This window comes from Aulonocara sp. 'chitande type north' Nkhata Bay, linkage group LG15 (assembly GCF_057382095.1).
Source record: "Aulonocara sp. 'chitande type north' Nkhata Bay isolate Kocher_YH1m ecotype deep benthic linkage group LG15, A_spYH_male_GT1.1, whole genome shotgun sequence".
NCBI lineage: Eukaryota > Metazoa > Chordata > Actinopteri > Cichliformes > Cichlidae > Aulonocara > Aulonocara sp. 'chitande type north' Nkhata Bay.
In genome coordinates this window covers 8,609,634-8,635,004 of record NC_141358.1, presented here as the reverse complement: position 1 = coordinate 8,635,004, position 25,371 = coordinate 8,609,634, and the positions used below count along the sequence as shown (strand labels likewise).

Sequence of the window (25,371 nt, the reverse complement as noted above, 5' to 3'; positions counted from 1 at the left end):
AAAGAGTTTGAAAAACAAAATAAGGTAAAATTACTGAATAGGTAACCAGTTCAAAAAGTTTTATTCATTTGAAGCAGTACAGCTGCAGCAGTTGTAGAGATTTTACTTTTACAATGATTCAGAGAGCTCACCTCATGCTTCCTCTGAAGTAAAGGGCTATATTCAAATCTTTGTGGTAGTAATAAAATATACATTTTTACATTTATAGCATCAAATATATAACAGCATGCCATGTGTACTGCTGGTAATGTCCTGCAGTACATAATCAAGACAAGTTTATTCTTTAGTGGTACTGTTAGACAGTGCTCAAGTCTGAGGACCCTAATGCAGATCATTTGTAGGAGCTGAGTGAAAATGAAGTGTAATGGCCTGCTTCTAGAAATTTAGTAATTTCCACCTTTTGTCTTGCTATAGTGAGAAGTGGTATGAATTATGAGTTGCATTATTTATAACTGCGTGACACAAATATTTGATGATTCATACTGAATTCAAAAAAAGCCACTGGGGAGTTTGGGCAAAGGGCCAAAACGATTGAGCTCATGAAGCAAAGTCACATCATTCCTTCTACACTATGTTAAGGCCAAGGAATGTCATAATTAGCAGCATCTGTCAAATCCTTGGAAACAAATCTGATTATTTTAACAATAACATCAGTAAATTCATTCAATCCAGTTTGGATTTACTTGGCCAAAAAAGTGGCTTACAGGCAGTGACAGGATGTAGAATAGGTGCAACTGTGACAGGGTTAAAATGTGAATGAATGAAAGGGCATAACTTAATAATGAAGCACGTTTTTGTAAATTTGAACATAAAGACAATGACGACAAATCATTTTATCTGTACAGCAATTTGAAGAAAAATCTGACGTTTATACCCTACATTTTCAGTTTTCAGATGACAGTATGTTCATTTTTGTCATTATTAAACCTAAAGTCATAATACTCCAGCACGTGTTCCACCCCAGTAATAACCTAGTTTAAACACTGTAGAAACAGTAAAGTATATTACATGACATACCTTTTTTTGCATTAGTCTTAATACAACTTCATGCACTGATATTATTCCTGTAGCACACTTTATTTCTCACATTTCTGCAGAAATATTACCTTGTGAGAACCATAAGGTTCCAGTTAGAGACAAAAATTCATAAACGAAGCTAGATTGGGGCCTGAGCTAAAGTCCCATCGCTGATCACAATCTGTCTACAGAAAAATAGTTCAAAAATGTTCAAGTATCACAGCTGCTGACTGACAGCTGATCTTAGTTTTTACATCTTTGTCAGTTTCTCATTCGCGCTCTCAATCACGCACATCACAAGACTATACACACTCAATGCCCTGCTGTGATTTCAGGACATTCATTTAAGAATCAGGGAAACCTGTGGCTATACACAGAACATACATGATGACCAAGTGTAATCATGTTCAGATACAGAAAAACAAGCTTTGCCCCACAGAGTGCAGGATGAGGGAAGAGTAATCTCTCTCAGTGATGCCCTTGCAAGATGTTTGGAGACATCATCTTTGGGAACAGTGCTCTTCTGTCACAGGAGAGGAAGAAAGGAAGAATCTAGTGCTGAGAGTTGTCCTACTGATTCAGTCCAACAGCTCTGTACTTCACCTCTCTGTTTGACCTCTCCTTCATGTCTGTGGGTGTGGAATCGTCATGTTGCATCAGGGCATCAGGCAACATCTGCAAATCAAAGGTACAAAGAATTTAAAGCACAGGACATATAATATATTTTCTTTATTCACTTCCTTGTAAATAAAATATGATCTTTCAACTTGCAATGCTTGAGCTACTATATTGAAAGTGCAATACTAAGTCTTCATAATCTGAATGAGCTTCTTGGTATGAAACATACAAAAAACAACAAAAATGAATAAAACAAAAACAAACAAAAACAGAGCAGCCTGTAGCAGCGATGAAGCCATGTGAGAAACTTGTGGAGGACTGCACCAATAAGCTGTACTCAGGTCTGCTCAATCAATTCTGTGCCAATAGCTTATTGGTGTCCTGGTTTCTCTTAAGCCTAATGGGAAAATTAATTGGTCAGTGATGCTCGAAACAGTTCTTCTTCTTGTTAACTTTTTTTTAAATTAAAAAAAAAAAAAAGACATCTTCAGAAGCTTATTGGTGCTCTCCACAAATGTCCCAGTTTCTCATTTGACCCCATGGGAAAATTACACCTCTACTTCAACATAACTGCTTAGATACTTTGAAAGTCCACAGTGATGTCTCTGTACATGCTTTCATTTACAAGAATTGATTGAAGAGTTATTCTGTAAGACTAGAGTTACACATAAAGAAGAAATATTTGAGAAGATGCATCCCACCCAGGATGTCCCGTCCCAGTCTGTAAGACACCCTCATCTTTCAAAGTCCAGCAAAAATTAAATAACTCGATTTTTTGGTAAAATGTGATGCCTCAATCTGAGATACCCCCGATGACATCATTTTGACACTGCTGAGGTTTCTTTCATAGAGCTTGCAAAGAGCCCACCAGAGCCTCAGAAGACTGTCACAAAATTTATAGAGGACATTATTCATCAAGTCAGGTTTGTAAAGACAAGATGCGCACACACACCAAGAAGTGACCAGAATGAATGACAGTCTCTGTAATTTTATCAAAAGGAAACTAAGGGAGGAAGAAGAAGGGGGTGGGGAGTAATGGGATATAAATGTAGGAACTAGTGGCTAATCAGAGAGTGGATGCCTTCTCACCTGCTCCCTGCTGGGCTGATATATCGTCTACTCTGCTTAGAGGTTTCAGTAGACCATTCTCTGAGAAGGCTAGGACAGGAACTCTGTTGTCCTCCTGCTGTTGCTGTTGCTCCTCCTCTCCTTCAGGAGGAGACAACCTGGAATGTGAAGGCAGTACAAGCACCTCTTCAAACTCCCCATTCTCCCTAAAAACCAAAAAAAAAATAACAGTGTCAGACCTGATGACATCACAAGCAGTATGGCTGTTGTATATCATGGCTGTTGACTGTACCTCTGGTCAGGATGGCTCAGTGCTGTGGTGTTGGGGTTTGGGGTGGGATCTGGTTGGCTTAAGTTGCCGTTACTATTGTGTCTTGGTGTCTCAGTTGCTGCTGACGCAGCAGGAGAGGTCGGGTTCACTGATGGTGAAAGAAAATCAATCTGGTGTCAGGAACAACAACTGCAGAGGATATGTTTTGACGACAATCTGAAAGATATATTACTGCAAAAGTAATTATAAAAACGGTATATTAAATTACCTGCATTGTCTCCATTTCTGACCTTCTGGTGATGAAATGAAAAAAAGGAATTAATACTCAAAGATTGTTCAGTTGGATAGTTGTTACACTTTTGTTTACTCCATTTTCCCTCTGGTCTTTACCTTTTCAGTTGTCTCTGAACGCCGTGTTCTCTTCATGATCTCCTCAAGACGCTGGAGGGTTAGAAAAAAAGAAAAATGCTTTAATGTACACTGTACCTTGCAATTTATGCGTGTTTATAATGTGAGGTCACGTTACCTTCTTTCTCTCCAGTCGTTCAGCCTCCTCTTTCTGGAAGTGCCTCTCTCTCTCCTGCCTCAGTCGCTCTGCCTCCTCTCTCTGTCGAGCCTCTTCCTCCTCTTTCTAATGTACACAAAAGCATTTCATCTTATTAATAGGTCCATAGTGCTCCAACGTGTTCTCGCCCTCGAGTGTGTAGCAGGCATATCACAGATATACACAGGATGTACTCTCCCATTAAAGCCTGGATGCACCTGGAGCTGCAATGATGGGCTCTCAGATTTAAGAGGTCTGTTTTAAAGAGCTTCAAAGTGTGATTTAGGAGGCTGGAATTGGGGCGAATACATAAGCAGTACATTTTTCTTTTGCCTGGAAAGTACAGTTTATGTTCCCTTTGAGAGTTTAGGGCAGCAGAATATATTTGGTTAGGTTTAAAAACAGACTTTTCCCTTTTGACAACATTAACCCTGCACATTGAAAAATTGTGATTCCTGCCAATCAGTGCCCTTACATTGCCAAGAAGCCTTTTACAAGCATCCATATGAAGTTTGGGAGTGAGACGTGTCTCGTAATTTGCCATAACCTGGCGCATCACTGTAGTTATGCTAAAGAGAACATCTGTGTGTGTCTCTGCATCACCATCAGGTCTGTATTTGACACCCCGGGAATGAGAACAGGCTAAAAGTTCCAGCAGCAGACCTGCTGCCATTTGTGGCAACCACATAAAAACAAAACAAGTCAACATAAACATCTGTAATCTCAGACCTGTTTCTGTAGTCTCTCTGCCTCTTCTCGCTCTTTCCGAAGTCTTTCTTCCTCTGCCTTTCTCTCCTCTTCCTCCTCCTTCTTCCTCCTCTCCTCGGCCTGGCGTTGAGCCTCCTCTTCTCTCCTTGCTCTCTCCTCTGCCTTTCGGCGAGCCAACTCCTCCTTTGCTAATCTGGTGAGACACAACCAAGTCAAAAATGATGCAGCCTTTCAGCACTACACACTCCCTCTCATGCACATGCTCACACACAGCCCAGCCTGCACACCTTGCCTGCTCCTCTTGTCGCCTGCGCTCTTCTTCCTCCCTCTCTCTCTGCTCGCGGGCCAGCCGTCGTTTCTCGGCCAGGATACGACTCGCCTCCTCCGGGTCTGTGGTGCCCGCTGAAGGCTTGTGAGCTGGTGGACTGCTTACACTCTCTAGAAGGCATCATAAAAGTTATGCTGACCAGTGTAATAAACTGTAGCTGTGAAACAGGTGAGAGATTCATAACTCACCGCTGGTTGCCGTTTGCTCATTTGAGCTCTTGTTCTGACCCAGTGGCTGAGGTCGAGGCTGAGGAGGGCTGAGGACCTGCTCATCATCCTCCTCTCCTCTGGGTGTTGAAGGGTGGGAACTCTCAGGTGTGATCCTGACAGGACGAAGATTTCCAGGATCTTCTGCCCCTGGAGACTTTAGTAACTTGGGGGTTGGAGGTCGCCCCACTGGTTTCTGTGGAGGTCTGTGAGCAAAGGAAGTATATATTTTTTTAAAAATAGTCATCATTCGAGCATATCAGCAAAATAACTTCCACGTTACATTTCAAATAAAACTGTAAAACTCAATTTCAGCTCAAAATATTCCCCATTTATCAAATGTAACTGACCTGCCAGGAGAGGGTGCTGTCACTTTACCGCTCTTTTTGATTGGGGAAGAGGAGCGCTTGCTTGGGGGCAATGAGAGAACAGGAGCAAGTGGAAGTGTCAGGTTGCTCCATGACTTCCTGACACTGTCACGGTCTTTTTGCCGCTGTTGGTTCAGGAGATACGGTAAAAACAAAAGACAACATGCACGAGTCAAAACAGGCAGTTTTTTTTTTTAAAAAACACCACCAAGTAAGGACCCAGGGAAGCAAACAACACATTATCATCAAAACTGCTCTTCCAGAAAAATGTCCTTTAATGCAACACAAAGGTAACTGGATGGTTTAGAAGGTGCCCTATAGATAGTAGCCACACAATATGATGACGAGTAACAGGGTTAGGCTTAGATTACCTCTGGCACCAAACTCAGAAACAAAATAAGAAAAAACAAAACACACTTAACAGGTCACAAAATGAAAAACAGTCTTTTTAATTCGGAGAAAAAAAAAAAAAAAAAAATCACACTGCATCCATTATCTGTACATTCTCACTGACCTTGTATGAATGACACACCAGCGGTATTCTGGAGTGGGTGAGAGTTATCAGTTCACATGCACAGTGATATGTTAGTGTGTGGGATGCACGGCATACAAGGGGCCTTCTTTCTAAGATCTTAACGGCATAATAAGCTGTCACGAAGCAGATGAACAGTGGATGCAAGTGTGTGTGATGACAGATACTCTAATCTATTGTTTATATTGTTTGATCAGAAACATAATCAATTTGAAAATGACAAAGTTGAAGAAGTAGAAGAATTAAATGTTACTCGGTGCTTGAAAAAAAATGATTTAAAAAAAAAGATTTACGTCAACACGTTCTGTAATATCAGTAGCAGGAAATAATGATGAGTTGCTTTTTGTTCACAAATATTATTTCCCAGATATTTTGTCATGAGCTGATGAAATCTACCTGTGTTGTTCCGGTTGTCCTCCTGCGCGGGGTGTTTAAAGACGAGGAAGCTGCGTCCCTGCTGAGGTTCCTCTCCTGGCTGCGACAGTGAGGCAGTGGCTGTGCCTGCAGGGCCTTGAAGGACATTGAGCCCATGGGGTGGCAGGAAACTGAGCGAGGACACACAGGCATGGCTAGGGTGATGTATAAGGTGGGAGTATACAGTGTTTTTGAAGGTATTGATTGGGGTAGTGTGAGAATTGGTAGGACACCAATAAGTGTTGGATAAAATGGATCACAGAGGAAAAAGGATCAGGAAACAAAGACAGGAATGAGAAGGAATCAAGATGAATAATAAATAAATAAATAAAAAAGGAAAGCCATGGGTTGAAGAAGCCAGCGCAGGATTGAGAGGAATGAGGAGAATATTTATGGTAGGAACAGAGAAGAAAGAAAGAAAGAATTAGTGCTACTAAAAAGTGCAAACAGCTGTGAATGTACTGCAACCATCACCTGGCACTGTCTGACAAAGACTGTCTATGTGATACAAAATAAGGATTTGGTTGGTTGATTAGGGTTAGTAAAAAAAAACGTAACACAATACGCTTAAAGATATTTAGATCAGGAATGGTTTGCCAAACCATTACTTGCTATAAAGAGTCCCAGTGTTGGAAGCATTTCTACTTTGTCACCCAGTTAGAACAAACTATAGCTATCCACACAATAGACCCAAAACCATACAAAGCAAGCAAGCACACAGAAACAAAAACATCTAAATACATGTAAGAAATGCTCTTCACCAGCTGAAGATGATGCTGAATGTATCAAAGAGGGCAGAATAGAAAAGAGTGAGTGAATTCAAGTAGTTCACCTAGAAGTTATTTCTTTCCCTTAATGTAAACAATGATGGAACACACACAAATGATCTAAAACTCCCTGCTGCTGTGACAAGGCATGGCATCAGTAGAGGAAGATTTCCTGAACAGATCACTTTATTTGTTTTGGGGGACGTATGTGCATGTGTGTCTGTGTGCGTGAGCTTTGGGTGCCTGACACACGCTGTTAAAGGAAGTTTCAGACAGTGTAATGCTTTAAGTCCAGGCAAATCAGATTAGCATCCGAAACTGCTTGGGTCAAGAGACCAAGCATAAAAGAGTATATATACTCTTTTTAATAAAACCTCTGCCTTAGATCAAGAGAATCTTGATCTAAAGAGCCAAAGGGCTTTAAATGTTTTGTTTTATAAAATCAGTGTTGCGTGTTACCTGATTGGTCTCCTGACAGACTCACTGCACTGCGGCTGCGGGCCAGATAGGAGTGTGTTGGCTGCTGCAGGCGGTTCACCATGTTGCTCTCCCATGGCGTCAGTGGAAGGCGGCGCAGTCCTGAACACACGCATGTGACATGTGAGCTTTGATAAGAGCTACAAATACAAACTACCCACTTATTTGCCTAAGCAAACAATCAAAGCAGATTATAAATTATACATATTTACTGCATTTTCCCCCTTTCCCAACACTGTCAAGCATTGCAGGTTAGAAATAAAGTGAATTTGTAAGCATGCACAGACTGCCGTGCCACACCTACACCTTCATGCATCTGTTTAATTATGAGAGGCAGCAAACACCGTGGTATGAAGAGCAAACAAAAGGGCAAAGACAAACAGTGCAAGATAAAAGGACACATGTCATTTTTAAGAAAATGATCTTCAAGAAATTTCAATTTATCTGGGAAATCATTCAAGCAAAAAGCTTTCAGTTTACCTCAGGTAGTTCGGAGAAAAAGGCTATTTTAATTAATTAATCTCCACGGCAACCTGATAAGTAAGCCAATTAAAGGAGATCCGGCACAGTATGAGACAAAACGTGCAGTGCTTTGCAGGTGTCAGCATGCAGGTCAAAGATACATCTGGGCTGAAAACTGTAGCAATAAATGGGTTTTTATATTTCTATTACTTTATATATAAAAACATTCATGTTTGAGAGTTTTTTAGAATTCACTGAGTGATGCTTCACAGTGCCTCAGTGTGCGGTGTCTTCTGATAATATAATAATGGGAACAAGAGCATAATTATAATTTTATGACTAATGTGGGTGCCAATTTTACAGCCAGGATAAAAACAGCATACAGTGTTCCCACAAAAACAAAAAGATTATCCTACTGAGGATTAGAGAAAGGGGTCACGTTAGAGGGGGGGTAGAAAAAAATCTTGATCCCTCAGATGAAATGCACAAATGCCAACACGTGTGTGCTGGACTGTGGGCATTTGTTTCAATAATCATAATGTATATTTATACATAAAAGGATATTAGATCAGCTTGTCATGTCATGGTAGGCTCTCCAAATCAAAGTTTCTCTTTTCAGAATATTACATTTAAAATTTTACACTGACAAATTTCTACAAAAGTAACAGATTATTTTACAGTTTCCAGCCCAAGATCTTTTTTGTTGCTTGCAACATAGTCGGAACAGTATAAGAGACCAAAAAAATTTCCACAAGAAACCTGTGTTTTTCTGTTGGCTGGTCTTTCCCTGATGCAGGTGGGGTTTGGACTGAGCTTTGTTTATGACAGGGGAGGAGACTGTTCTCATCTGTAAGCCTGTCAGCAGCATACAAACATCAAATGATGCATGACCCGATGGTTAGACTTCAACAATGACTTCAGTAAAAGCTCAAACTCGGAAATTTGCTTATTTGCTTTCTTGCTGATTACTTCATGCAAGGATTCATTTAGGTCTAACATCTGAAAAACAGACCAAGTCAGCAGTTTGTTAGCTTAGCTTAGCATAAGGCAAATTTTTTATTTACCGGTAGTGTTTTTCAGTTTTATTGTTCTTTTTGTCTTCATTTTAATCAAATAACTTCCTATTTTACTTTGTTCATATTTCACACCGTCTTGGGCCTGTTTAATGGTTTCTGTTTTGAAGTGTAGCTTTATTGTAAATTTGGGAAAAATTCACCTAAAAAGTATGTGTGTCCAATTAAAGGTACAGTTATTGACGTTTTTAGGCTATTTCATAAGAAAGAAATGATAAAGTACTCATAAATATACATTATATAATAAATATACAAATATACATTCATTATTATTCATTATCTTCCAAAAAATTGATGCATTCTCATAAACTTAGAATTAATCCATTTAAAATATACCCCACCATATTTGAATACAGTGACCGAGAAGGACACCTTCCTTCTGACTAATCACGCTTTACCTATCTGGCTGGAGACCGACCACATATGTAGTATGGCAAAGGCAGAAGAGAAGTTGCAGACTTTCATGCCATGGAAGGACATTGGAGGAATATGAAAACAGAATTCTTCTGACATCTAGCAGTGAAAATTTTTCTGCATTGTAATAATATTTCATCTTCTCCTGTTAAGAGTGTTATCTGATTTAAGTTTGGATTCTGGTGTTTCTCTTCCATTCTTTAACTAAGCTATGTTAACTCTCTGCTGGATTTAGCGTCATATTAACTAAATGGGAATGACACGCTACACAATACATAGTTATAACATAAAAAGTGTGTTTCAGTCACATAAACATCCCAAATCTAATTAACTAATCACAATAAAACAATGAGTGCTTTACAGCCTGTCACAAGAGACTACTTCATAACAATGGCAAATTATACAAGATGGAGTCAAAAGCTGACCATTGCCAGTGGATGTAATGAACTGTATTTGTGTGTGTATATTTATTACCTCGATCTGGTGAGTGCAGGAGTGTGGCAGAGGAGCAAGAGAGGCGCTTGGTAATGACAGGGTCTGTATGCTTGGATAAATTCATTGTGGACACTGAGCGCCTATCAGCATCTAGAATACAAAAAAAACAACAACAAAAAAAACATGACAAATGCATATCAGTTTTATATTGAATTGGTGAAATTTAAGGAGAGAAAAAGGGGAAGAAAGAGAGCTGAAGTCAGTCATCTCTCTGGGTTTCTCTATTTTGGTTAATTCAGGTTAGGTATGAAAAACTACCAACTTGTTGCTAAGACAGGAAAGATATTTAAAAACAGATTAGTGCTAAATGGGTCTTATGTCCTCTAAAATAAAACTAAAATGGCTTGAGTAAATGATCCTGTGCCTGGGGATATAACTTTACGTCACACGTGAACTGCTACATGCGAGTGAAATAGCAAAACTACATGTCGTGCCATTCACACTGGCCTACATGAAAACTAAAGAGAATGAGCTAACACAGTGCTGAACAGTTACAGTGCTAAAGCCAGCGTTCTAACGCCAGCCAGCTAACCCACACAGTGCTTTTATATTCACATTGGGATGTCATTCCGTATCTGTAGTAGAGACTGAAAGCACTCTGCATGTGCTCCAGTCCAGCAAGGTCGAGTGGATAGAGGAAAGCTGACTCGACAAAACCTGGGCCAGGAGGGGAAAGGACAATGGCAGAGAAAACAAAGAGTGTAGAGCAGGTAGAGAGCGAGCCGAGAGTGGGAGGGAGAGAGAGAGAGTTTGAATTTGAGAGCAAGGGGGGGGGGAGAGAAAGAGAGAGAGGCAGAGAAGGGTGTGAATATGCAGTAACAACAGAGGGCAGCGGATCTGAAAAGTTCAAATATAAACATGGCAGAACAATACTGACACGCAGAGGCAGGCAGACATATTTATACAAGAGAGGCACTGACAGAGACACGCATCAGGTGTATGAGCACCAATGCAGAGGGGGAAAAAATGGCTGTACAACTGACTATGTCTATGGTGTGTTGTGCTGTGTGTTAACAGGTATTGTGTTATATATGTGATATATGTAAGAGTACCAGCTGTTGTGCAGGGAGTGTTTGTCTGCAGAGTTCCTCCCCAAGACCAACGGTTGGCCTTCTGTCTGGTTTTCTGGCTCTTCTCCATAGTCCTGCGAATCACTGCCTCATGACGAGCCTACAGTCAAAACAACGAGAACATCAATGGCAAAAAAACAAACAGCCATCCGACATACCAAGTGCTAAGCAAATTCTCTCTCTTCATTTCTTCTGAATGAATGGAGTGCTTTGACTGCATCCAAAGTAGCAATACATGGCAGATAGAATGAAAGAAATGCCAACCTATGTGCTGGTGCTAAAGCTAAAGCTGAGGAACCATAGACACTTTCTAGGCTGTAGAAATTGGAGTCCACTGAAAGTTGAGGTACGGTGGGCATCTGGTGGCCCAGTAGCAGTAGTAGTAGTTTCCCTGTTCTCCTACAGTCCTTGTTTCTAAATTTATAACGTTCCTATAAAATGAAGACTTAGATCCAAACCTAATTTCCTACTAAGATGTAACTCTTTACTCGTTGAAAGCCTACTGAGAGTAACCATTGAAGCGGTTTGAACTGAGTGCTTTCTGTCATATTTCAGGCCTGCTTATAAAATAAAATGACTGAGTGCATCAAAAGTTAGCTACCCTTTGACATCTCAGCTATATACTGAGATGTCAAACCTCATACAGGTGAGGTTGTCAAATATCATCTTTATGGAGTAAAAAGTTAAAAACCTACTGTATCAATAGAAAAAAAAAACTATCCAGATTTATTATTACTATTTATGCAAAGTCATCAACATGTGCTGCTACAGTGTCATGTTACAGATCTTTGACACATCAATGTTCTAGTTCACTAAATCAACAACTTAATTAGAACGTCAAATCGCTGTAAAGTTAATTACTGCTGGACAGGAAATCTATGACTACTTCACAGATCTGCAATTTTTCTTTACATTTTTTTATACGAGAAAAGGAGTGGTTAAACACACAAATACAGTATCCATGTCCCCCCATCCTCCCTGGATGGGTGTTTCAGAAAAAACTTGGAAGCAGGTGGCAGGTAAGAGGTTAGCCTTTGTGTGTTCACGAGTGTAACACTCAGGATGCACAGTTGTGAACGAGGGGAGCGTCAGTACCCTGTCTTCCTCTATTTTTTGCCGACGTTTCTCCTCCACGGCAGCCCGTCTCTTTTCCTCCTTTACCCGCTGCTCCTCCAGCTTTTTCTTTCTCTCCTCAACGTGTTTCTCATAGTGCTGCCTGGCTCGTTCCTCACGGGCCTGCCACTGGGCCTCCTTGGCAGCTGGCGCATGTAAACATGATAAACAATTTGTTTGAAAAAAGAAAACAAAAACAGGCAACTTGCACACAGCACGAAAAGGCTTATAGCAGTAATGTGATGTGTCAGCTGTGGATCATATGAGAAAGCTTTAGCTCTCAACACAACGCAAACGCCTCAGCCCCTTACTTGGGACCAGAGGTGCGACCAGTGTACAACAGTGTGAAAAAAAAAACCCACACTTAAAACATGAATAAATAGGCAATGACTTCCAAAAAGCCATCTGTTGTATTATATTGGTTATACTGACACACACACACACACACACACCCTCTAATATCCAAAACACCAGCCTTTCTGAAAGCTGTCCCATGGACTGTCCCATTATGTAACACGGAATCCATGGCAACAGGCCGCCTGGCTTGAACCTAGCCTTTATGTAACAGCCAGAGAAACTGGCACTTCACCACAGCTACCAACCAAGTTCAGTCACAATATGTTGTGGGAAAGACAAAAAAAAAAAACACCCAAAAAAAGATAACTTTTATTCTTTTCTCTGTCAAACTCACAAGAACGCTCACCATTCTGTTTTTCACGCTCCTCCCGGCGCTCACGGGCCAACCTAAGTCTCTCGTCAATCTTGTTGAAGAGCAGCGAGTCTGCAGCACAAACAACAGTGAAGAATGTTAAAGGCCTGACATAAAACAGTCAATGCTGAGACACGGTACAAACTAATCTCATTGAAATATATGGTAAATGGTAAATGTCCTTAAGGACCCCAAAGCGCTTCACACTACATTCAGTCATTCACCCATTCACACACACATTCACACACTGTAATGTATGTGGGACTCACCTGTTTTGGTGCCAGCATTGTTACTGGGGCTGTTGCTGTTGGTGGTGCGACTAGGTGTAGGAGTGGGTGTAGGGGTCAGGCTGGGAGTGTAGGTCTGCCCAGAGCCTGCAGAGCTGGGACGGGTGGTTGAAGACACGGTGCCATCCTCTGACTTAAAGTGAGAGTACGATGCTGCAAAGAAGGACAAACAAGTGTCACATAATAAAACAACAAAAGAAGAGACAAAGTGGGAGAAAAGAGATACAGAAAAATACAAGATAATAATTGCACATTAGGAAGCACCATCAGAAAGACTTTCCACAGCTCCTCACCCAGAGCTGTAATAAATGTTTTCCCACTAAATAAAACCCATTCAACAACACTTCAACTGAACATTGTGTGTAGAACAAACTGCTGCTTAAAATAAAAATGAACATATTCAACCAAATGCTTAAGAAATAGCAGTTTACCATCAAAAAATTTCAAATGCATCAAAAATCTCTGCAGGTGGTCTCCCCGGCATTTTCAGGCTTTGCTGAGTTGCTTAACAGAAAAACAAAATGCAATAAAACAATATGCACTTCACTGTCTTCCTGCTATTCATAGATGTGGCCATGAAGTTGCAGTGTTTCCACCAAGCTCACAGCTAGGCTATTGATTAATTGCACCATAGGGTGACTCAGCGCTTTCAGGTTAGCTTCCTGGACACAGAGCGTTATACTGGCTCTGATGCAGATGAACCAGACGCATAAATTTACACGGGTAGGATTAGAAAAATTGTATACTATTAATAAATACTGTAGGTGTACTAAGCAAGCATTCAACACAGTCTTTTCCTGTGTGTGGTGATAAGAGAGAGACTCCTCAGTCTCCACAGAGACCAACCTGTCCCACAAACCCAAAGACCAAAATAAATCATCCCCCCTGACTAATCTGATAAACTGAAAAAGATGGACTCCACTTTAATTATCACAGCCATCATGCCCTATTCTACACAAGTCTCTCTATCACCTATTTCTTTTCTTTACAGAAAGAGGACAGGATGGAGTACAAGTTTCATATCTAGAGTTACAGATGGAAATCTGTGTCTCAATGAATTTTATAGTTACCGGTACATAACATTAAGAGTAAACACTGAATCATTTCTCAACATCCTGGCTTTTTTGATTGATTTCATGCTACTATTTCCTTCCAGGCTTGTTTACAGTACTGCGAAAGTGTCTCATTTCTTTATATTTAGTTTCCAAGCAGCCAAACTTGTCTGTGGTCTTGAAGTGGTCTTCTCCAGACTTTCTGAAGGTCTTTTTAAGTTGTTTTTTGCTTTTTTGTTTTGGGTTTTTCCACTCGTTCCCTCCAGTTCTATTACCTGGTCATTTTAGAGGTTTGTGTGTCTGCCTGTTAAGGCACTTAACACTGACCTATGAATCGTTCAGTTTTAAAATCAATTTAAAGTTGTATCTTTGGGGACTTTGTTACTACCAGCTGGTAACAAAAACACTCTGTTCCTCTTTATTTTAATCTATAAAAAATAAAAGCTCATAACAGTCTGACAGGCATAATTGAATATTTTTGCACTAATAAGGTGATTCAAAAACTGCTATTAGTCAAAAAGCTTCGCAGCTTTTTGTGCAGTGAGGACAAAAGAAGTGGCAGGCCTTAAAACAACAACAATAACAACAATGAAAAAACCTACACTAGATTAACAACAGCTGAAAATTACAAAAAAGCTTGCACAAACCTAATACTGTATTTCCATTTATGTCTGCATGTGTTCTCTTGACTCACTGCAACAATTCCCCATTTTCCTAGCAAAATGTAAGGGCATGAGGTGTGGCTTAAGAGTTGATAAAGATTTGATCAAGGACTGAGAAAAAAATTGAACCTTCTTCCTCCTAAAAGGTAAAAGAGAACATCAGTCTGAACACAACAAGTTCCACTAACTACTACTTTCAAATGCCGTTTTTCATTTGCAAGCTGATCAGTTTTAGTATATTAGAAACAGTTTCCTCCTTTCACTTTATTCTCACTGTACTTGGTAATTTATGATATTTTGTTTTGCAGAAAGTCTTATGAATCTAAACTGTCACTAACGTCTCCATCCAAACACCTCGAGAGGTTTTTAGGGTGAATCACAAAGACCAAGGATGTGAGGGCATAGCTGCAGACGGATTGTATGTCACAGTCTATGGAACATCTACAGAGGTGTGTACACAAGCATTCATAGGTCTGCCCTGCCTCGGGTAGACTGGCATTGGAAGTGGTTTAATATAGGCTATTGTTATGAGAGGAAAGGCTGGACTGGGCCACGTAAAAACAAGTCTGGTCTGTTTATTCTCTTCCCCTGAAATCCCTTTCCTCAAACAAAAGATTCAGTTTATTGAATGATGAGGATAATACACTGAAGTCAGATACTTAACGAGACATACGTGAATGGGCTTTTGGATAAACAAAAAAGATGGCTTAAATGAGATGAAGTCAAGTCTGAATGAAAGGCCAGGAGCTCCTGCAAATGCATTAAAAGGAAAAGTAATGAGCCTTTTCATTTATACAAGTTGACTTCAAGTTTCATGTTGTGATGGAGTGGGCGTTTTAATGATCCGAGTGGACTACCGCACAATGAGCCAGTAGGCGACTGTCAAAGACCACAACCAGTTTCTTTAATTTGACAGCTTAAATTTATGCACTTCACTTTAATCAGCTGGGAATACTTAAAACTACATAATAAGAAATAACACTTCTTAAAAAAGTCAAGACAAGAGAGAGACACTTTCATCCCATGTGAAATTAAATAACATTAGCAACTCCTCCAGGGTGTACCGCGCCTCTCGCACCCAAACTGTAAGTAGAACAGTCATCTGTAGGAATAAGTATGAAAAGATTAACAATTGGTCGGTTTAATCAATTAACCACACTCTCACAGAAATATTCAGAATACAAAGAAGAAGAGAAAAGAGGATTGCCTCTTAAACTATTAAAAAATTACTGGAATAAAGGAACTGAAATTTTGACATTAACAATGTGGCCCATATTTACACAACTTGATTTACCTCATAAATATTTACTGTAACTCCGAGCTAGATGTCCTTCAGAGCATTTGCAGATAAAAGTAAATGGAGAACGAATGCATTCCTTCAATTCCTATACTTTGAAAAAGGTGCATGCATGTTGTACAATATAGTTACGAAAAGCAGTTAAAGCCTTTTACTTATAACAATCAGTGGAATTTGATAACCAGACAAAATTTATCTCCACATCTCTGGTTCATACATCTTCTCATTGTTTCCTTTGTTCAAAACATTTTTCCAGATGACGCAGTGTCATGATAACATCGCAAATCTGCACTGTCTGTGTTTTTTCAGCTGAAAATATTACAGAAAAAATACTAATATGTTGGACTTGTGCAGCTTATATCCTCTTACTGCGTCTCACAGACTCACCCATCTGTTGTAGAGGTCATAAACCGACAAACCTCAAATAACAGCGAGCATATTTGCTTGTGAGCAATAGACAGCAGCTTAACAGCCTTCGCAAACACACCAAAGTCAGTTTCATGTGTGACATAATTCCACTTCCCAGTAATAAATGTCTGGCTACACTCATGTCCACCACCTTTTGCTACACTTTTATATAAGATTCTTTCATATTTTCAACCAACTGTTAACCAGGAACATAAGAATCTACACATACTAAACCTGAAGTCCTACAAAAGTCTAGATTCAAAAGATTAGGACAGATGTACAAAATATTTTGGTTTCACTCCAGCTGACGTGATTTTAAGCAATGTCTTTATGAGTATGAGTTCTTAGTGTTTAAATTCATATTAGGCTAACACATATCCTTTTGAATCTTTGGTAAATGACCTGTATTTGTATAGCGCTTTAATTAGTCCCTAAGGACCCCAGCCCATTTGAAGCCCATTTAGAAAAAAAAAGAACATGGATCATCTGAACTGACAGCAAACACCTCGTATTAAAACTGACACTATGGCAATGGTTTGATCTCAAATGAAATATTTGAGGACAAAGCCAAATCCAAAGCATACTGATGCTGGTGCTTTTGTAGTCCTGTTCATTCCCAATTAAGTACCTTGTACTAGATGAGTGTGGATTTGGCAGCAAAAGTTTAGGACACAGGTGACCCAATAGCTCAGAGGCTATGGTGCTAACCAAAAGGGCTAAAAAAAACCCCAAACTTGCAGCTAAGTCCCATATTTCAACTCCTAGCAAACAGGACCATTGCTGCAAGTCAGTCTTGTCACTTCCTTTCTTTTGTACGCTGTTTCAATAGTTTAAATAAAGGCAAAACACAATTCTGGGTTTAAGGCTTTACCTGGATTGTGGTTCATAATTCCAAGATTGCACCTGCTGAGCTCTTGGCAAGCATCCCACTCTGACTAGTCGAATCGGAGGACCAGAAACCACATTCCTACTTCTTGAAAGCATCTTTCACTGAAAAGAGTGACCCAATGAAATCCATGTTGCAGTGAGGTGGAGGGGGGGCAAAGAGGGCAGTCAAAAGAAATCCATCCAAAACTCAACTGTTTCCAGAGTAAGAAAAAATGGGAAGTGAAAACGAGAGGGTGAGAGAAAGAGTGAGAGGTCAGCTGTGGTCGGTGTCACTGCTGCTAAGAGCCAGTGTGTGAGACAGGTTGTGGCAGCTCTCCAAACCCCATCCTTTTGTCCATGTGTATGCATGTATATTTGTGTAACAAGAGTATGTGTGTAACAGAGAGTGATACGTGAGAGTGTCACCGTTTAATCTGCCCGCCCCTCCCTCCGTTCTGTTGCTTGCATGTATGTGTGTATGTGCATGCACGCTCCCCACCCCCAATCTATCTGCATTCATTGCCAGTCAGATTAAATGGTCAGAGTTAGCGATTAATGCTCCGCTGTCCAGGCCAGCGGATAGCACGCTGTACGGCTCCTTTCCTTCCCTTCAGCCTGAGAGGATTAGCTGCTGCTAATGCTAAGCTAAACTGTAAGCCCCAACCACCAGAGGAAAAAAAAAAAAGGGGGGGTGGGGGGGGGGGGGGCAGGGATGGGAGTGTTCCTTTATAGCTCTAGGAGAGGCACTCAGGCCTGGGTAACAGGTGCAAGAACGCTGGCTTCTGCTGCAGGGCCAAGCTGCAAATCAGATCATGAGAGGAAAACTCTGGCATTTAAAACTGGAAAATTTTGAATGTTCCCATCTTCAAAAGTTTTTAAAAAATTTTTGTTAGTACAAATTTTTGCTCGACAAATTTTCACTGACAAGAGAGCAGGGGTGTCAAACTCAAATACACAATGGGCCAAAATTCAAAACTGGAACAAAGTCGCAGGCTAACGTTAATATTTATTGAAATATATTTATTCCTCCAGATATAAGAATGAATCTTTTCTTATGGACTCAAACACGTTTTGCTGAAAAACTGAATATGGAACAAGCAAAACTTAATACTAAACAAAATATATATTAGCTGTATAATACCAGTAGGCCAGCTCTAATAGTAATTTGGTATGGCTTCGCGGGCCAAATGTAATTAGTCCGCGGGCCTAGAGTATGCATACAAACCAATGCCCTCAAATAAAGTCATCTTGTTTACTATTAACAATCAATGGCAAATGAAAATCCACACACTTCTTATAGCTCCATCAACCATTTGACTTGTACATGAGTAATGAAGTCCATACCATTACTGAGAAATTACAGGCTAAGGTCAAAGTAGAAAGAACTATTTGAGACAAAACAAATCAGTTTAGTCTAACAGTCGTGTGTTGAATCAGTCCAATCAACAGCACCCACCATGTCTTCATAATAAAGATAACTGTGAAAAAAAGCAGCTCCTTCACAATTTCAGACTTCACAGTAAACCCAGCAGTTTTCTCTCCTTCCACCTGTTTCAATCATATCTTACATGTATGTTTGCTCCATGATGCAACTACACATCCCTCAGCATGAGATGGTTGGATTCAAACAGGAAATGCAATTATCTAGAAATGAAACTAGCCACTTTGTCTTGTTCCTTATATATAATGTGGCATATGCATGATTTGTAGAGTCAGTCTGTAATACTACACTACTTGAAGAAAACCATCTAGCTTTGTTCTTTCTACTAAAAAACACTGGTCACAGCATCATCTCAACATTAGATAAGGCATGAAATTAAATCTAACACTATATCTTTCTGAATTGTGTGAAAAGGGAAAGCTAACGTGTGGCACATTTATGCCTGCTCCAACTGTAATAGCATCCCGACTGCTCTGCTTACTAATGCATTTAGATCACATGTACAGTGAGCCGCACCTCCATTCTCATCTGCAGTCCTTGAGTCAATCTTGCCCTGTCAGCTGATTTTCACTCACACAAACAGTAAAACTGTGCTTCCTCATCACACCTGTCAGGCGCCTGTCTCTGGATGGCTGCGCTTCACAGTTTTAGAGGAGTTTTCCTTTGTAAAAGCAAACTGTGCACAAATCAAACAATTACTACATATTGCTAGGGGTATCAACTCCTACCTCTTTATTCAACATCATTAGCCTTGCATGTAGACACATTTGTCTTTAATGGACCACATTTTCAGATCTTTCTTTAAACTGCTGCGACTCTCTGGAGTCTGGTTAAACATCTCTGTGCCCCAAGAGCTTCTCTGCCCCAGATAATGCTCGCTCTCGCTCTCTCTCTCTCTCACACACACACACACACACACACACACTCTCTCTCTCTCTAACATTTTTGTCAGCGCAAACATCACAGTATTTAAGGGAGAAAATGTAGTTTACACTGCTCTCATTTTCTTTTCTCATTTTCATCCATACCTTTTGTCTTTCTCTTGCAAGCATCTCTTCGTCTCTGTACCTCCTCCTCCTCAGTGATGGTGAAAAGTGCTGGGATAGCTGAACGGTTACCTCGCTTCCTCAGCCTCCACTTCCCTTGCAAACACCCACCTCCACCTCCTCTTTCCCCACGTCCTTTACTATCTGGCATTGCCTACCCTGTTGCTAACCCTTGAGCCCCAGCCTAACTCACCCAACCCCGTCCCATCCCACCCTGTGATGCTGGGTGAGGATGGGAGGTGGGGGAAGAGGTCTGTCCTGAATGCCAGAGGATGATGATGGACGAGGTCACCCCTAAAAGCCACCTTCTCTAAGACGTAGGTAGCTAATAGCTAGTGCTAACAGCAATTTTCTTCAGGTTGCTGCTCTGACTTTAAGACAGCAGGAAGAAGCGACAGAGAGAAGAAGAAACATGAGTAAGGAGATAGGGGAAAAAAGGCGGTGGAGATGGAGGAAAGTAAATGTGGTGGATGAAGGAGAGCGTGGAAGAGACAAACAGAGCAGCTCATTGAGCCAAGTCCATACTCCCTGCAATGGCATAGAGAGAGTAAAACAGAGTGAGTGAGTCTCTTGTAGGATGAGCTCTTGCAGTCTGGCTTAGAAAAGAAGACTTAATCCACAAGACTGGCTTGGTTGAGAGCTGTAAGGATTGTGCTTCTTTTGACTCCCGAGATGCCGCCTCTGCTGTCACTACTTTTACTGCATTCCTTTTTCTCCTGCTTCAGCTCTCCCTTGCTAGGTCTATTGTGTGAATGCAAACTTGTCAGAAGAATCATATCACCCAGGCAGTGACTGCACAGAGCACACACACACACACAAACACAGAGTAACTGAGGAGAGCGGGGTTTGTTAAAATATTCAGTGCGAATCCAGTGGTGGAAGTTGAGCCGGTGCTGGCAAAGGGTTTCCCTGACAACAGCAGCACATGGACCAGTGACGCATGGGAAGTGAGAGAGCAGAGGACGGACACGCTTTAATGTGCTGTACACAGTCACACACACAACTAGGGATGCACACACCAAATCAAATATTGCAGTACAGGAGCTGCTTCTGTGGAAGGGGTGTGTACAGAGAGCACATGGTATATAGCCCCACCCCACCATCCACTTAAAGAGCCATCAGCCATTTAGGATGCCACGGCGATGTACGATGAGCGAGAACATTCATATGTTGCTGCAGCTTCACAAGAATGCAGAAGGAACAACACGCAGCACATCAATATTTAACCAAGGAGCATTATTGTAGTTGCACTGCATCTACAATAATGTTGCAGTGCAACTTTATTGTTGCTTGGCTCTGTAGCCAAATTCAGAACCTTTAAAAGGTGACACAATATGGCAGATGCAATGAAAGGGAGGGTGAAATAAAAGGGGGAGTATTTCAAACTTTGAAGGCCTGGATAGTAACAGTACAAACACCAGGCTCAACTTGTATTACTGTTAATGCATCCTTGAGCTAAACTAATATGGAGATTAGAGAAACAAGTGCGATAGCTTGCATGCTGTGAAAAGCAACATAGCCACTAAAGTTACAACTCCACTGTTTCTTTTACTTTATATGTACATAAGAAAAAGCATTAAGTATTTCCTAAAATAATTCCAAACCACTACCTTTTCCACTATTCCTTTACTATATAAAGGAATTCAGGACAAGTCCTGCTGTCTCATCTCCTCAGAGAGCTCACACTTCACAAACGCACACATTCATGAAAGAGCAATCTGATCTTTGTCCCTGCAGGAGAGAGCAATGCTGTAATTCTACACTCAGACTTTAACCTGATAGGATGGGTAACACACCCTTCTCACACCTACTGAATGTGTGTGTTAGACACAGACATTTGAAGAGAATGGACATTTGAATACAGTAAAATGAAACCAAGAAAAAAAAAGATTTCGTTTATTGTTAAGTTTAATTGCTAACCCTGGGTCTGACATGTTGGGGGTCCTGAATGACATAATGTTTGACATAGTGTACAATTAAAGTATAACAGCTGAGTTGCATGCAAATTTAACCCAGAAGTATTGAGTTAAATTTCTAGAAAATCCCATAATGTGTGATGGATGGCCAAACTGACAGCGAATCTGGGAAAACACCGCAATCACCCACAGAAGTAACTTTTTGTGCAGGCAGAATGCAGGGCAACTCATGAACAAAGCAGCAAAAAGGATGATTTGGGAAGCAGGTAGTAATGACAGGAGATAAACCACATCTTAGGAACTTATTTTCTGATTGGATCAAAGCTGCAGTACCTCTTTATAAATACAGAGTTAACAAGTATTAATTAATCTGTGCAGTGTTACAATGCATGGATTAGAGGTAATTGGCAGTAATTTTTTTGTGAGCTGCAAAATAAATTTAAAATATGAATTCTTTTTTTTAGTGTCTCATCCTCTGTATCTGTATGTATGACTCTTGGTGGCTTTAGTTGCTGTCTAACTGCAGGTCAAGCTAGGTCAAAGCAGGTGACATTTGTGGAACAGCTGAGCTTAATGCTATGTAATCCTAAAGTAAGTAATCTCAACTCATTCAAATCAATAAAAGGTCACGCCCACCGTGCACCCATTCTGCCTACGATATAGTTGTCAGGGCTGCTTGTGTCGCAGTACGTGAACATAATCACTCTTACTGTAATTCATGCAGCAATAATTCTTTGCATACTTAACTGGGTTCCAGGTCTTTATAAAAGCACTGGAATACTGTTTATGCAACTTTCTGTGTGCTATAAGGGACTCTCACACCTATCCAAACCCTTCATCTAAACTAATCTGCTTTTTATACATTTTCAAGGAAAACTGAGTGAAGGTGCCGACCTTTGCCTGGATGCACTGTGGATTAACATGAACAGATACTTTTAACTTCTGAAGGAAGCTTTATATAAGGGACACACATTTAAATGAACACTAAATCACTGGGATTTTTGCTTTCCACAATAATTAATTAATAATACACCACACATCTTTAAGCTTTTCATGTATTTTGAAATTTTCTTTTTTTGAGACCTGGAAAGTAAATGTACCCATGTCTAAAGCACTTTGGTCAGCATTTGTTTTTTCAGCGCACTATTGCCTTTAAATAAAATAGATGCAATAGTCAACAGAATAAAGTTAAAACATTTTTCATAGTGCATAATAAAAAAAATTTTCATTTCCAAAAAATTCTTAATTCACTGGACAGAAAAACGTATCGATCTTTTCATGCTAGTATCGATCTGATACCAACACTTAGGGTTGGTCCAGATACTATCGATGTTTGGGTCGATCCGCCCACCTCTAGTTATTACAGCTCTGCCATTAGGAGTGAATGGGAATCACCTGCTATATCGTTACTATTTGAGGAGTGGCTAAAAGTGAAGCAAAGGGGTGTAAGATACGGGAGATCTCTGCCCTTTGGCAACCAAAAAACCCAACATACTTTACATACTTTTACAAGATCACTGATAGGTGACATTTCCGGAACTGACAGGCGTACAGTTTGTATGTGTTGTATTATTTCTCCAAAGACATTATACACACATTGACCTACAAGCTAAAAATGCACTTACAAGGCGACGTGGCCATTTTAAGTTGTAAAAATGAATAACGAGAGTATAAATGATCATGTTTGGGGTATTAATAAGCCAACTCAAAGTTCAAAAGAATATATAAATCCACCTGTGAGAGCCAGAGAACAAAGCTGTAGCCTAAAGACACATTCTATCTATGCCATCCCGAAAACAACCTGCGGCTCATTTTCATTAATTCACCTGTCACGTCAGCTGAAGGTGGATTTCGACGAAGTGACAAATTGTAAGCAACAGGTGTCTGCCGAAGCTCAAAATGTCTACCAGCTACAACACAGACTCACAAAAAAGGGGTAAAACATAAATAAATAAATAAATAAATAAATATTACAGCAGCTTACGTAACAAGTCGTGTTTGGTAAACGTAAAGTAACCGGTTGGGTGAGTTGGTTGATAGTTAATCCCACTCCCGTGACCGACCGGCTCCGAGTCTCTCTTTAGCTCAGAGTCAGTGTTCAAAAACAGACCCACTCAAGCACCCTTCAGTACTTCACACAACTGTTATTCCCCCTTAAGAAGAAGAAGAAAAAAGTTTTGTCAAAGTAAAGTTTCCTGTTGGTGACAACTCACCTTGGGACTCCGGAGGAGATGTGTCGCTGCCATCCTGGTCCGCCATTTCTCCTGACGTCAGCTGAGAGGGATCAGCGGCAGGAACCCGAGGGAATGATCCTGAGACACACCGGGACCGGGGCCCCTCCCACGGACAGGTGGAGGGGACAACGAAGACCAGTATCAGATCAGCAAAACAAACTAGAAACTAGTAAAAGTTACATGAATGTGTAATGAGTAAACTTTAAACTACGCGACTTAATTTAATTCGGACTGCATAAACCTCACATAGATCCTGGGCAACATATAAATAAACCTTTAATTGAAAAAAGTTTTTTTTTTTTTAAGTAAATCCACCTGAACTTACCCTGAGTTTAAAAGGAGAGGTTTAGAAGGCAGAAAGAGGCGCAAGCGAAACAGGGTGCTTAAGATGAAGTGTTATACTGACATCTGGTGGCGGTAAGGCAAAGTGTTGCTCGATAAATGTTGAAGATAAAGCACACGCTGTTATTCCAGACCTGTCATAGCTAGTCAACGTAGAATTTATGTTTTCAGTCAAACTTACACCATAATACTTTTCACATGTCTAATCAGTCATCCGACTAATCAGAAGACACCATATTAAGAGTTGGTATGGAGAAAAAAATAATGAAATCTGAGGCTTTTTGGTCCGCTTTTCTACGTTGTAGAACATAAAGAAATGAAAGATATGACAAAAATGACTTTAATAGCTGAAGATTCTGGCTTCCTGCATTTTGAATGTGGGTTTATTTACCTTATTTTTGTTACAGCCTAATTTAGTCTTTGAGGTTAATAAAATAAATAAAAGTCGCATTATTTTCATTACAAACAGTTTTATGTATCACACATCTGGAAACAGCTATGCCTTTTAAACTGGCAAAACACAAATCCAGTGTTTTCTTCTTGTGTGCACAACAAATATACGGCACTGCCAGCAGAGGGAGGCCTCGTCTTACATTACAAATATTTGATTCATTAAAATTCTGTGTTTTTGTATGCGTTTAGAGCTCTCTCGTTAGGTTTTACTGATATATCAATAAATAATTATAAATCACACGGTCAAACTAACTGCAATTTTATGTCTGGATAATTATACCTGAACATTAGTAGATATTTTTCAATTAAGCCGCATTTTTTGAGTCATTAAAAAAAATTAAACAAAAAAAAATGCAAAGGCAGACTCATTTCATAATCACAACATGAATAAAACACTTCTAACCAGCCCCGCTCTATTTGAGGCTTTTCTGTTCATGGCTGAATCCATGCCAGTCTCTGCTCATATCGCTGCTATTTAACAGACTGTGCCGGCTTAGCCCCCTCTCTGGACCCTCAGTAAAGTGCCTGCTGATTGGTGCGCAGAAAACAGCAACCATGGCAACCAGCTGTTTGGCAGTTTCTCTGTTGGAGGAGATGTGGAGGGGGCGCGGCTGGGGGGGCACATTAGCCTATAGGTATAATCACATACTGACAGACAGACATATAAACACACACTGCAGCATCATTCTTTCCAGCTATCTGGTAGCTATAT

The 25,371-nt window shown here is 40.3% G+C and overlaps 1 protein-coding gene across 1 annotated transcript; it reads right to left on the bottom strand.

Moving 5' to 3' along the window:
• Positions 1–45: 45 nt before the first annotated feature.
• map7b (microtubule-associated protein 7b) lies at positions 46–24,206 on the bottom strand. The gene is made up of 21 exons (XM_086263819.1): positions 24,190–24,206; positions 23,844–24,030; positions 12,924–13,094; positions 12,649–12,726; positions 11,928–12,091; positions 10,815–10,932; positions 10,318–10,419; positions 9,742–9,852; positions 8,540–8,635; positions 7,301–7,420; positions 6,057–6,229; positions 5,111–5,253; positions 4,743–4,966; positions 4,514–4,664; positions 4,248–4,419; positions 3,501–3,605; positions 3,365–3,415; positions 3,243–3,267; positions 2,996–3,122; positions 2,725–2,909; positions 46–1,692 (listed from the first exon to the last, which is right to left on the bottom strand). Exons 2-21 carry the CDS (start codon positions 23,887–23,889, stop codon positions 1,682–1,684), a joined length of 2,373 nt encoding a protein of 790 aa, XP_086119945.1. The 5' UTR covers positions 23,890–24,030; positions 24,190–24,206; the 3' UTR covers positions 46–1,681.
• Between the last annotated feature and the right edge of the window lie 1,165 nt (positions 24,207–25,371).